Consider the following 14921-nt stretch of genomic DNA (forward strand, 5'->3'; position numbering starts at 1 on the left):
ATAATCCAACCACATTTTTGTTTGGAAGTGGAAAGAAATAATAAAAATTGCATTAATTGCAATGTATATAAAGAGTTGCGATACTGTATTATAATTTTGCTGCATGTCATTGTGGTATATATCATGTCTTGATTGGTGAATATGTTAGTTTGTGACTTTATTTGAAGCAGAAATAATATGTGAATGCTTCATTGAGCATAATTCCGACTGGTAACTACGCACTTCGTCCGAGCACGCGTCATGGAAGCCATCTTAAATGACCACCTAAACTGTCATTTGGCAACCTAAAAAGCTGCCAAGGTTGCCCGGCTGGCAACAGGGAAAAAAATTTAAGCGAGAGCCCTGCTTTGGATCAAGCACAGATTACATCAATATGAATGGAGGGGATTTGCGCCCATGAAAACTCATCCGACGGAAATCATGAAGCTATGCCCACGAAAACGCGGGAAGCTTGATGAGATTCTGGGAAATACATCAGCATCTTTTTGTTAAGATATTTGTTAGAATGAAACAGTCACTATTGTACTTTGATTATCATTGATGATGGATTATCATATGATAAAAGGGGGGAATGTAAATCTTGGCCAAAACAGAGTTACAATAAAGTAAAGGATTTATGCATCTACAAGGCCTGTTAGCCTTTTTCTGTAAGAAGCCCCAAGCTGCGAGCTGGTGACAGGAAGTCTAGGTCCCAGATCAATACATCAGATAAGGTGAGGTCCAGATGTCCTCCCAATTGATAAAATGTATGGGGACTCTGTAGGTATGTTGCAAAACATACCTTCAGCGTCGCTGCAGGTCTGTCGCTGCCCGTGTGAGCGATTTTGGCGCCTTTGAGAGGGGGGCGGGTTTAAAACGCGATTTTCTCTCGGCTATTCAAATCGAGGTTGTTCAGCCTACTTAGTTGCTGACGAAAAATCGCTGCGACATTAGTTCGCTGCAGCTATTTTTAAACTATATTGGTTTATTTAATTGTTATAGTAGGTTAAAAATCATCCTCTAAACCCGCGACCGCCGCCAACGGGCCGGATCTCTTGTAGGGGACAATGCAAGGTAGGCTGTTTATTTTTACGTTAAAAAGCGCTTCTTAAGATCCCTTTATACAACATTTTATGTTGCGAGTAGCTGATTTGGGGGCCCATTAAATCCTGCAGTATTTTTCTGGGCATATGGGGTACAAATTCACCGCAATGGGAACATTCCAAACCATCGCGTTCCACACGAGCCCACTCGAAAGCTGATTTAAATGGCCATTAATTTACAGCAATTGAACACTAAATTCCTTCCATTTGGCCTATAAATTAATGTCAATGAGATTTAAAAATCATGTTTTATTGTGAATTCTTGTCTGAATGTTCTTTGGACACTTAGGCTATATAAAAATGTTAATCTTTCCTTAAGAAATGGATAGATGTTTAGATCTAGTAATTGAATTTTGGAATTAGCTACAATTGGGTAACTAACTAATTATATGCTTTAATTTCAGGTCATCCAAGTAAGATTGTTTAATATTTGTCTCAGAATGCTTCAATCTATAATAACTGAAAATTTCTTTCAGTTCTCTTAATATTTAATAAAGTTATGGGCTTTAGACTGTCCTCGATCACAGCTTTTGTGTTGTCAATGGAAAATCAATAGGGAACAAGATGCTAATTTCCGAGTATGAAAATGGACATAACTTTTTTAATACTGAAGATATGAAAGTGAATTAGGTGTCAAATTAAACTTCTTTTTATGCTTTATCTGATGGGATAAATTGCAGACTTGATTTTTAAAATCTCAAAATTTTGTTACATTGCTAGACTCTGCAGAGAAACACCAAGGTGTTGTAAATGCATTATTTGGATGTACTTCCTGCGGCAACTGAGGAAGCACAATCTACCACAGGCAATGATGGTCCATTTCTATAAGGCCATTATAGAGTCTGTCCTCACCTTCTCCATCATGGTCTGGTTTGGCTCAGCCACCAAGCACGACATCCAAGCAAATTGTCCGAGCAGCTGAGGTTATTGGCTGCAACCTTCCCTCCATTGACAAACTGTACACTGCAAGGGCCAGGAAGCGAGCGGGTAAGATCATCTCTGTCCCCTCTCACCCTGGCCCCAAACTCTTTGAATCTTCCCTTTGGAAGGCAATTCCGGACTGTCAAAGCTGCCACAGCCAGGCATAAAAAGAGCGTTTTGCCACGAGTAGTAGCTCTATTCAATAACAAAAAATCTGTAGCCTCCTTTTGCTCTGGTATTTTATTTAATTCACATGCTTAATCGATGTTTTATTATTAATGTTTCATGTTTTATGTGTCATTCCTAACAGTCACTGTATGTCATGTTGTCACTTGCGGGCAGAGCACGAAGGCAAATTCCTTGTACGTGAATATACTTGGCCAATAAACGTATTCATTCATTCATTCAGCATCAATGGTGTCAAAGTGAAAATCGTTGAGAACTTCAAGTTCCTTCGCATTATTACCACCGATCTGTTGTGGACCAACCACGTTGATGCAACTTGTTGAGGAGACTGAGGAAATTTGTCATGTATCCAGTTTGTTTTACAAATCTCTGTGTCATAGAAAGCATACTGTTGGGTTGCATGAGAACTTGGTTTGGAAGCAGCTCTTCCCAAGGCTGCCAGAAATAGTCATTCTTTCTTATCCCTGCTCCCATCCGGCACAAAATATAGAAGCATGGAAACGCATACCACCAGACTCAGGAACAGTTTCACAATGGTCCTTCCACGTTGGACTTTGTCTTTGGAAAACGATGTGCTACATTGTTTGAGTTTGACTTTATTGTACATCTGGTTGGGTAGTACACAAAACAAAGCTTTTCACAGTATCTCAGTACAGGGATAATAATAAATCTAAACGGTCCCAATCCAAAACGTATCGGTCCGTTCGATGCCCCAGACGCTGCCCGACCTGCAGAATGTTTCCACCATCAAATTACCAGCGAGCAGCTCCCGGATTCCGCCGGCTCCCGTTCAGTTGCCGCGCAAAATTCAAACCGCACTGGCGCAGGCGCACCTTATTCCGCCTGCCGGCGCCCGGCGCAGGCGCAAGCGCACCCGGCGCAGGCGCAGACACGCCTCACTCACTCAGACTCCACACGCACCGAGCCGGCGCACGCGCACCAACAACCCCTGCCGGCATCCGGCGCGTGCGCGCCTCCCTCCACCTGCCGGCGACTAACTCCGGCGCGTGCGCACCTCCCTCCATCGGTCGGCAACCCGGCGCAGGCGCATCTCCCTCGCTCTGACTGGTTCGACCTGTGCCCGAGCGAAGTACGTCAGTTCCGGCAGCCGGCGGCGGTGCCCGGATGTTTGCGAGCCGGATTAACCCCGGAAATGCCGGGTGAAGCCGGTGGGAGCGACCGGAGCGCTGCAGCAACCGCAGCAACCGCCATCCGGTGTCGACAACCACCGCCACTCGCAGCGGCGCCGGGCCCGCGCAGCTGAGTGCGGCAGCACCAGGGGCAGGCAGGCAGGGCAGGTGGGAGGGCGGCCGGGCTGGCGGGCGGCCTGCGCCCCGACCCGATCCCCGTCTCCCCAAGCAGGGATGTCGGCCGAGATCATCGATGCCCCGCAGGCGTTGCATTTCGAGGAGATCGACTACAACGAGATCGATGTGGAGGAGGTAAGAGAGTCCGGGGACACAGTGAGGGCCACAGACAGGCAGGCAGGCAACGGAGGTGGGCAGGCCAGGGCAACCCCTGCTGCACGCCCGTCCCAGCCCCTGGCCTGTCCTTTTGAGGAGAATAAGGAAACGGGTAAAGTCCAGCGATGAACATTTTAATCAGTTTGTAAACAGGTTGGAAAGGTACATCCTGTCCTTGTGTAATTTTGTGTTGCTTGATCTGGTCATCTCATTCCATTACAGTGCACTGCAATAGTTGGAAGAGTTTCATTGTATGGCCGTTGTTTTAAGCAGTGTTTTTGTTTTAATGGTTGTTTTCATCCCCACGTCATTAATAAGGTATATAAGTATCTTTAAAGTTGGAACTGGCCTGGTGGGGCACACTTTATTTTGCTGTATTTTCTTCCACGCTTTTTATCACGGGAATAATTATCATTATGTTCAAGTGTTTCCAATATGATTTCAAAACTATTTTGTAACTATTGGTTGTCCAAGCCAAAAGTTTATATAGTAATGATGTGTTTTATGTGCGTTGTCATTAAGCTGTATGCAAGACAAAAGACTTGTCAAGAAGTCGTAAACTTTAGTTTTAAAGTTGGATACATTCTAATAACTTAGAGGTATCCAAAAATGTTCAGTATCAACTGTTAAATCAAATCATCTTATTAACATTTTTACCTTGTTTAAATAATTGAAGAAGTGATATGTAAATATCTAAATTGTATGAAATAAAGCCCAAGAAGCCTTGACTTACTGAGGTCAAGCAGCATCTATTGTGACAACCAGTGTCAATGTTTAGGGCCAGAACAAGTTGAGCAATAAGTCATCAAGCTAAGGCATTTACTTAGAATCTCGATCCTTGGATAACATCTGACCTGTTGAGCATCTCCTCCTCTCTGTTTTTATTTGAGGTTTTTAGCAGCTGCAAGTTTATTTATTTTTAATGCTTTAAAGTTGTCCTTTTCATGTGATGTTATTATACCTGTATTTGGAATGCAGTATAGTATATTGAATGTGTAGTTAGAAATGTATTATTGTTATGATTAAGTTTGGTACTTGTAAATGAACCCTAGTTTAATTCCTTCTAGGGTAATGAGAGCATCAAGTGCACTTAGCCTCTGTAAATTGCACCTTTATTGTATATTTAGAATGTATCAGCATGCGCCTCAGGCACTACATTTATTAATTGGGTTAAATAAAATAAAGGAGGCATCTAACTGAATCGTGGTACTTTATCATTTGGGTGTAACGATCAATACCAAATTTTGAACTATGCTTCAGTTTTTTGCAGAGAACTGTCTATTGTGACCTAGTGAAAATAATAGTGAAGGAAGGATGTGGCAACTTTGGAGAGAATATAGAAGAGGTTTATCAGAAAACTGCCTGGATTAGAGGTTGTTATCGGGAGAGATTGGATAAACTTCGATTGTTTTCCCTGAAACGCCAACATTGATGTACATAAGGATCTTGGGGTCCAAGTCCATAGACAGTCAAAACAATTTTCCCACGGTGGGAATGTCAAAGACTAGAGGGCAAGTTCAGAGGGCAAACCTTGAACGAGAAGTGCAGGACAAGTTTATTTCACACGAGATATGGTAGGTGCCTGGAATACACTACCAAAGGTGGTGGTGGAGGCAAATATGATTGTGACATTTGCGAGGCTTGTAGATAGAAATTTGGATATACAGGGAATGGATCGCGTGTAGACTGAGGAGTTTAGTTTAATTGGCATCATGTTGTGCCAAATAGTCTGTTCCTGTGCTACAAAGTTCTATGTTCTATATTTTTATGTTATAACACCTAGATAAAACTTAACATATAATTGACCCAGTAAAAATATGAGAGCCAAATAAACATCTGAAGATTCCAACAGTTTCAAATCTGAGGTGAGGTGCCTTAATCTAAAAATTAGTATTGCTGCAATATATTACAAAGGCTAATCCAATGCTTATCTGATAAGGACTTCCAGTAGAGGTCTCTGCACTGCAATCGGGAAAAGGAGCCCTGGACTGTTTCACTTCCTATCCCTAATCCATTATCCTAGTTGATTCTGAAACATTGACTCTCAATCAAACATCTGGTAAGATTAAACATTTGGTCTTTTTATACACAGGTATTCATTTTTTGAATGCATTTTAATGGCTTGATGTCCCATAAAACTGTACTTATTTGAAAAGCCAATTTTCCCTTTTTGTATTTGGCTGAGTTAACATATAATCATTAATATTCACCAAGAGATTTTTAGAAGAGTCGCACCTCATTAATGTCTCATAATTGTTTGGCCAAAGTAGACTTTTTATATAACGTTCCCTTTCTAGCATCATCCTAACATTCTGATATGATAATGACATAAATGGAGAACCTTTCTTGAAACACAAGAGCTGCAGATGCTGGAAACTTAAGCAAAAAACAAAACGCTGAAATAATTCCTCAGGTCATGCAGTATTTGAGGTGGAACGGGCAGATTATATTTTGGATTGGAACATTTCCTCAGATGATGGCGTAGAAGGAGAAAGCTGGAAACAAGATTTAGAGGTTGTGCAAAGCCTGCCAAGTGATTCATAGTCATAAAGATCTGCAGCATGGAAATGGGCCCTTTGGCTGTAAGCTAATCCCATTTGCGTGCGTTTGGTCTATAATCTTCAAAATCTCTTCTGATGCAGGGGAGGTGGGGTGTTCGTAGCATGTCGAGATAGTGACGAAGAGTAGATGAGAAAAGGAGACAAAAAGATGGGAGAAAGAAAGAAGAAGAGTGTGATGTAGAGACAGAGGGAGGGATATCCCACACATTGTCCTATGAGGAAAGATGAAAGGGATTGTGACCATCGTTTCTGTAGTTTGGAAGAGTGAGTGAGGATTTAATTGAAAACTTACTGGGGTTGTAGGTGCAGCGAGGATGTTTCCTTTGGAGGGAAAAGTTAGAATTGAGGGATATAGTCACAGGATTAAAAAGTTACCTAACCAATACTGAGATCGGGAGGCAATTCACTGAGGGTTCTGAATGTTTCCCGTGCTCTACCTAGAGGATCATGAATGCTGAATAATTATGCATATTCAAGGTTGATGTAAATTTTAATTACAAGGGAATTGAAAATTAGAGGGATTGGACAAGGAACTGAATTTGAGTCTGTCTTTTGAGTGATGAGTCAGTTTGAGGGGCAATATGGCCTCATCATTGTGTTATTGTTATATGATACTTTATTCTTCAAACTGACTGCATAGAATTGAAGGGTAGAGATTGTGCAATGTTACACAAACTGTATTCTCAGTATACAAAATATATATTAACCAATATTGATACTACTTTAAGTATGAGGAACTGCAATATACAAGAATACAATCTCATCATTAATTTCAGAAGTGTCCTGTATCTCAGAGCAAAATGAAGTATGAATTGGTTCAAGAAAGTAATTATCTAATTCCTTAATTCTATAGTAAATTTATATAACAAATTAGTATGTTTATAGAGTTTATGTTGATTAAATATATACAAAATACACAAATAGTCCAATGTCAGAAAAACATGGTCGACTACGGCAGAAGACGTAATGTTGATTCCCATGTACTTTTGTCCATCTAGAGGTTAAAATTTGCAGTAGAACAAAAGAGGTGCAAAATAACCTGGATGAATAAATGAGTTTAAGACAGCCAGTAGAATTTCCATGTTTATATTGTGTCATTTTAGATGATAATAAAGTTCCAGAACAGAGGCTGTTTAAGTATAATTTCCTAAAGTAAAACGCGACTAATTTGAAGTAGAATAGATCTTAGTAAGATTTAACACTTGTCTTTTTTGTGACTAAAATGCAAAGTGCTCCTGGAATTCAGCAGATCAGGCAGCATCTGTGAATGGAGTTCTTTCAGTGTTTTGTGCTTTGCTGAAGATTCCAGCATCTGCTGTTCCTTTTCTTCCATGTCTGTTGACTTTCTCTGTTCAATACCATTTAAACCATGTGGTAGATTCTGTTACCATATTGACATTGTTCTTTTAAAATTACACAATTTGAATGCGAGAAGAAGTCGGGGATGGGGTACTTTTTATTCATAATATTGCTAATTGATTACAAAAAGTATCGTATTTGTGACTCCACTTTGTACTTTTAGCTAAAAGCCATTAATTTCTACCAGTGCCAATTCATAATCTTTTTTTCCAATGTGTTCAGATTGTCTTTGCGGTCATTCCAAAATTGCGATTTATTAAAATCAATGGACAGGTTAAGATACATAAAGAACAGTCATCTGTTTACATGGAAAATTAAAATTTTCAATTGAAGAAATTTATCTTTGCATTTACATATTTAACCAAAGCCAAATATTAACCAAAAAATATAAACCAAAAAAACATGTTTTTAAAACCTCTGTCCCCTTTAAGAAAGTATATTTTTTAGAAAAAAACAAAACTTTTATCAGGATGCATCATAGCTTAGTTTGGGAACAGCTGCATCCAAGACCACAAGAAAACTCCCCTCTATTGATGAAGATCTCGACCTGATATGTCACCCATTCCTTCTCTCCAGAGATGCTGCCTGACCCGCTGAGTTACTCCAGCATTTTGTGTTTCCCTTCTATTGATTCCATTTATACCTCGCGCTGCCTCGGCAAGGCCAGCAGCGTAATCAAGGATGAGTCGCACACTGGCCACTCATTCTTCTACGTTCTCCCATCAGGCAAAAGGTATAAAAGTGTGATAATGTGCCCCTCCAGATTCAGGGACAGTTTCTTCCCAGCTATTATCAGGCAATTGAATCATCTTACGACAACCAGAGAGCAGTGCTGAACTATTATCTACCTCATTGGTGACTCTTGGACTATCCTTGATCGGACTTTGCTGGCTTTACAGTGCCCTCCATAATGTTTGGGACAAAGGCCCATCATTTATTTATTTGCCTCTGTACTCCACAATTAGAGATTTGTAATAGAAAATGTGGTTAAAGTGCACATTGTCAGATTTTATTAAAGGGTATTTTTATACATTTTGGTTTCACCATGTAGAAAATACAGCTGTGTTTATACATAGTCCCCCATTTCAGGGCACCATAATGTTTGGGACACATGGCTTCACATGTGTTTGTAATTGGTCAAGTGTGTTTAATTGCCTCCTTAATGCAGGTTAGGGAGCTTCTGGACCCCCATGATTTTTAAAATGTTTGCATTGAACTTCAACCTACCCTCAGTTTGTTCCACTTCCTAATTGGACCACTCAAACAAAATTTGGTTGAAATCAATTATTGTCTAGGGGGTCCAAGAGCCAATCAAAATTGTATCGCAAGTTTATCATTTTATGCAAAAGGCAGATATTTATGCAATGAGTTACTCTGAAAAATAATAGCTCCTGGATAATCATTCAGCATATTTGCCCTATTTAAGGTTACTGTAAAGAGCTCAAACTCGCACAGGTTGAAGCACAAGCATCTTTATTATTCAGGCCATGATCTTGCAAGCAGGTCATATCACTTTCACACTGCTGCTGTTACTGGCAGTCAGTGGAGGAGTCTACACTATGAATGTTATAATTAGGCGGAGTTATAATTAATAAGCATTCTAGTTGGCTAACATGCAATAGCCAATCTACATCTCATCTTGTATAAATGAGAAACAAATAAAGCATTACTACTGCAACGAGTAAATAAAATGTTAAACGCAAATCGCCACATCTAATAATAATGGGCTTAAACATAATCACCATATCTAACAGGTGGCTTGCTAACCTGCCCGTTCCTCTTACGGTATGGAGCTGCCTCATCAACCTTTTCCTCCGAAAAGGTGAGGACGCGGTTTGGTGAGCCCAGCTGGCTCTGGGGGGGGCACCGTAGGGGAACCCAAGGAAGACCGTCGCGGGGAAACCGGGGAACCGGATACAACAGGGGAGGTGGGGGCAGACCGACACTGGGAGTGATTTGGACTGGCGGCGGCAGATGCTGGAACAACTGGAACAGCAATCACTTTAAAGTTGAGTGGTGGGGCATCAGGACCCTGGAGCGCCGGACGCCGTTCCTTCACAGGAAGGAGGTGTTGACGGTTGCGTCTATAGATAGTGCCGCCGACATCGACCAGGTGGGAACGCGGTTCCTTTGAGGGGCCATAAACCGGGCTCTCGCTTAACCTTTTTTTCCCTGTTGCCAGCCGGGCAACCTTGGCAGCTTTTAAGGTTGCCAAATGACAGTTTAGTTGGTCATTTAAGATGGCTTGCATGACGCGTGCGATAATGTGCTCGGACAAAGTGCATAGTTACCAGTCGGAATTATGCTCAAAGAAGCATTCGCATATTATTTCTGCTTCAAATAAAGTCACAAACTAAACATTCACCAATCAAGAAATGATATGTCCCACAATGACATGCAGCAAAATTATAAGACAGTATCTCAACTCTTTTTACACATTGCAATGAATGCAATTTCTATTAGTTCTTTCCACTTCCAAACAAAAATGTGGATGGATTATTCAGCGTATGATCAACCTGTGTCACAATAAATCCTGGACCATGGTAACATATATGCGTATGTATAGTTGTGAATGTTTCTCATTAAATAACTACAGTACTGATACTCCATATTAAGAGCATTGATTTGCCGTTAAAATGAATTCTGTAATAACGTATCAACGGTAGCAGTGACAATCGAACACTGCAGTTTTAATGTTTCACGTGTTCACAATATAATTAATCCATCTTTATAGATTAAAACAAATATTAACATTGGGAATTAAAACACATTTGATTGCATTCCGTTATCAAACATAGTCAATGTTTGCTCTGAAGACATTTCCAGGACAATAGGGTCGGGGGGGGGGGGGGGTGTGAATCAGTGCGGGGTGAATAGATGGCAGGGGTGGGGGATGGGGGGGGGTTAGAAGGCAGTCGGTGCAGAATGGATGGATTGAGGCAGGTGAATTCGTACGTGTTGGTTGGAGTAAGTAAAATTGTGAGGGGAGAGCACGGGGGATGTCAGTGGTGTTGAATGGGGGGGTTCAGTTGGGATGGATGGGGGTAGACAAAAGTGCTTGAGAAATTCAGCGGCTGAGGCAGCATCTATGGAGCGAAGGAAATAGACAACGTTTTGGGTCGAGACCCTTCTTCAGACTGTTCCCCACATTCTTCTTGAATGGGAGGATCAGTACAGGATGGATGGGGGGGGGGAGATCAGTGCAGGATGAATGGGAGGGGTCAGTACAGTGTGGATCGGAGGGTCTGTGCAGGATGAATGGAGGATCACTACAGGATGAATGAGGGGAAGGTGCAGGGTAAATTGAAGGTGGGTCAGTACGGGATGAATGCGTGGATTAGTACAGGATGGATGGATGGGGGATCAATACAGGATGGATGGAGGAGAAGTGCAGGATGGATGGGAAAGGGGTAACTACAGGGTGAATTGGGGAACCAGTGTAGGATGGATGGGGGGGGGGGGGGGGGCAGGAGAATCAATGCGAGGTGGATAGGGTGATCAGCGTAGGATGAAGAGATGGGGTGGGGGGGGGGGAGATGGGGAGGGGAGCACAGGGGATGTCAGTGAGGACTGAATAGAGGCGGGAATGGGGATCAGTGCGGGATGGACAGGAGGGTCCCAGGATAAGGGGGGGGGGGGGTGGAGGGGGCGTACAAGAGAGAGAGAGAAGGGGGGCGAGGTATGGAGGAAGGAAGGTCAGCGCTCCTCGGACAACATCGCCCTGCTGCCTTGGCTGTTGGGAACTCCTCGCCTCCGCCTCCCTCCTCCGCCAGCCACAAGCAAGGTGCGGGGCCGAGCGGTGCAGCTCAAAGATCCTAAAGCTATAGGATCTATGGTGCAGCTGCTTCAGAAGTGTCGGAGCGAATGACGGGCCCCGAACAGCAGCGGCCGCGGCAGCAGCTCCATCTCCTCCTCCTCCCTGATAGCGGCCGCTGCTTGCAAACCCGCTAACGGCGATAACCACTTTAAAAACAAACCCTCCCGCACGCCGAGGCCCCTCCCTCTCGGTCTCAGCGTGCGGGAGGGTTTTTTTTAAAGCGCCGTTAGCGGGTTTGCAAGCAGCGGCCCTTATCAGGGTGAGCGGGGTGCGGGAGGAGGAGGAGATGGAGCCGCTGTTCGGAGGCCGTCATTCGCTGCGACCCTTCGTCACCCCGCACCTAGTATCTTTCCCGCGCAATACAGCCGTCACCGCCGACACAAAACGTTGCGTTCCTTTTCTCCTAAGATGCTGCCTGACCCGCGGAGTTACTCCAGTTTTTTGTGTCTATCTTCGGTACAAACCAGTATCTGGTTGCCAAGCCGGGCAAAATGACTCGGTGTTTAGGTATCCGGCAGCGCTTTGAGTGGTCAATGGTACCCGGGCAACCGTTAATTTCGAGCCCTGCATAAATGTACCCCAGTTTGGTATGTCCTTTATCTGTTTGTAATCGGGCTACTTGTGCATTTTTGTGTACCTTAAGTGGTCTGCTGGTCTTGTCGTAACTTAGTTTCGGCACGTCGCGTTTAAACTGTACGCGTTCTTGTACTGCAGCGGGGTTGACAACTTTAGGTTTTAGTTGATCGTGAACGATGGGTAGAGGAGGTCTCGTTCTGCGGGACATCAGGCGCTGGACTGGAGATCCTGGAATGTTATCTCTAGCAATATTTTGCAGGTTTAACAGGTCCCGGTTAACATCAGATTTAGCTAGATAGGAACGCTCCATGAGTTGTTTGGTGCTCCAGACAGCACGCTCTGCAAGTCCATTGGACTGTGGATATTCTGGGCTGCTGGTGACATGTTGCAAGTTCCACCGCTTAGCAAAGTCTTTGAACTTTTGACTGGTGAACTGGGTCCCGTTGTCAGTCTGGAGACAAGCTGGAATTCAAGGTGCAGCGAGATGGATCCTAAGCTTTTGGACAACTATCTCTGAGGAGATGGTTGGCAGAAAGTCAATTTCAAACCAGTTAGAGTACGAGTCCACTAACACAAGATAATGCTTCCCGTGCCAGTCAAAGATATCGGCAGCCATCGATGACCAGGGTAGAGACAGTTGGGGCTGTTTTTGCTGGTGTGGTGCCTGTCTATTACAGATCGTGCATGATTCTGTTTTCTCCCGAATGTACTTGGTCATTCCGGGCCAATAAATCATATCATTCGCACGCTGTAAGGTAGCCTGCACGGGATGACCGTCTTGTGACCTTTAACAATCACTCCATCCTGTCGTACTAGTTTGTCACGCACCATGAAGTAAGGTCGTAATTCAGCAGGCGTGTTAGATTGTTTGTTTGGCCACCCGCCTTTGATGATGGAAGTCAGCAGTTGGGAAGTTTTATCTGCGGCGGTGTGTTCGGCGAGGCGGCGCAAGCGGTCAGTGGGAACAAACGAGACTTTCAGAACGGAGAATTTGCCCTATTCAAATGGGTGTTGTTCGCTGGTGGTGCATGTCCGCGATGTGCATGTTTTTACCTTTTTTGTAGACGATGCGAAAGTCGAACCGTTGCAGCTGCATCATCATGCGTTGAAGCCTGGCTGGGGCAGCATGAATCGGTTTGCTCAGGATGGTGACAAGTGGTTGGTGATCAGTCTCCACAGTGAAAGTTTTGCCAAATTCCCTCCGTAGGCATGTGAATTTCCCTTCGTAGGCATGTAAGGTGGAGGAGTCCTTTTCCATGCGCTCAGTGGTTCTTGTCTTGTTGAACGCTTTGAGTGACATGACGATCACCCAGACGCCGGTATTGACTTTGGCGATCAAAGGTTTGTTATTGATTATCATGGTCACAGCAGGATCAGTTACTATGTTTGAGGTGCGCAGGTTTAGGGAAAGTACGGTAGACTCAGCGTCTGAGTTATCAGAGTCGTTCCCGTGGGAAGATTCGTCCTGTTCATGGGAATCAGAATCGGACAGGTCTTATTAAATCAGGTGCAGCTTCGTCCTTGAAGCTGTACTCCCACTAGATCGCAACAATTAGCAAAGTGGTTGAGTTTCTTGCACTTATGACATATTTTCCCATGAGCTACACAAAACTGGCGCCCCCTGAGGTGGAAATAGTTAGTTAGGGCACCTCATAGCAGGCACATCTGATCTTTGCGGGACGCATTGAGAAATCTTTGTGGAGAATAGCTAGCCAGATTCACATTAAGTTGTTGATTAGGGTTACCACTATCAAAGTTTGCGGGTGGTGCCACAGTCTCAGCCATCCGACAAGCATGAATTGCTTGCTCCAAAGTCAGATCAGCGTTCCGCAGCAATTCGGCTCTTAACTTGCGGTCGCTCATTCCTCCCACGACTAGTGGACTGATTGATACCTGTAGGGAACTTGGGCTTACCAAACCCTGTGCCAAAATGGTCAAATGGCGTGTGTATAACCTCTGGAGGTTTAACAGTCAAGAGTCTTATCAGCTGGTGCCCATTTCTACTCTTGTGGTACTTTGTTACTGAAGAATGCAAGAGGTACCATCTCTGCAGTGAGGTATCAGAGATGGTGTTGAAACTCTGACTGCACTTCTGGAAACCTTGGGCTTAACAGCTTCACACATTAGCAGAGTGTGATATAGCTTTAAGTCATTCCAAGGTGCATCAACAGCAGAATTAAATGTAATCCACCAGGAGCAGTAGACAATGGGAGCAAAAGTCACAAGGTCCTTCACTTTTGGCAGCTCGTGTTTTGTTGTAATTGTTCCTGGGGGGAGTTGGTTAATTTCAGCTTCCAACAGACAAATCTTGGTGGATTACAACAGCTTTGCCATCCATTGGGCTTTGTGAAGAGCTTCAGGTCGCTTACTATATTGTGTCTTTACCACCCAAAAACACAAGACACAGCTCTACAAACTCATGATAATCATCTATGTGAAGATCTAACTGTATTCAGCACACTAGCTCAACATCCTTCCATCATCTTCTTAATGTCTTCACTGAAGTGGGAAAGATCAAACTGGGTAAATGCCAAAACAAGCTGCCTTATGTTGTTTTAAACATATTATCTGAACAAAAAGGACACTAGAACATAGCACTGATATGTACAATACACACTAAAGGCAGCATTCATTAATGGATCCAATTCGAATAGCTGCCGTATGCACATAGTAGAGGAAATAGCCCTCCAACTTCAGGCTACCAGTGGACCCCCGATTTAATTTAAATACCACAGAGGTTATTATTTTCACTAATGGAACATTTTGGGACTAGGTAGAAGTTAATTGCTTCCTATGAGGGCTCCAGAAGCACCCTAATGCAGGTATAAGAGAGCCCTCAACACCTAGTCTTTCCTCCAGTTTATCAACACGAGAACCAAAGTTGTGCCAATGAAAGTCAAAGAAGCCATTATGAGACTGAGGAACAAGAATAAAACTGTTAGAGACATCAGCCAAA

General features: G+C 43.4%; 1 protein-coding gene across 4 annotated transcripts in view; it reads left to right on the top strand.

Moving 5' to 3' along the window:
* Positions 1 to 3303: 3303 nt before the first annotated feature.
* map3k7 (mitogen-activated protein kinase kinase kinase 7) overlaps positions 3304 to 14921 on the top strand; it is a 106972-nt gene continuing 95354 nt past the window's right edge. For 2 of the 4 annotated variants that reach the window (XM_033021070.1, XM_033021071.1), the window contains exon 1: positions 3304 to 3631. In XM_033021070.1, coding sequence (XP_032876961.1) covers positions 3554 to 3631 — 78 coding nt within the window. In that variant the 5' untranslated portion in view covers positions 3304 to 3553. The remainder of the gene's footprint in view (positions 3632 to 14921) is intronic. The other 2 variants (XM_033021072.1, XM_033021073.1) reach the window with 2 other exon arrangements.

Source organism: Amblyraja radiata, chromosome 5 (assembly GCF_010909765.2).
Source record: "Amblyraja radiata isolate CabotCenter1 chromosome 5, sAmbRad1.1.pri, whole genome shotgun sequence".
NCBI classification, from domain to species: domain Eukaryota; kingdom Metazoa; phylum Chordata; class Chondrichthyes; order Rajiformes; family Rajidae; genus Amblyraja; species Amblyraja radiata.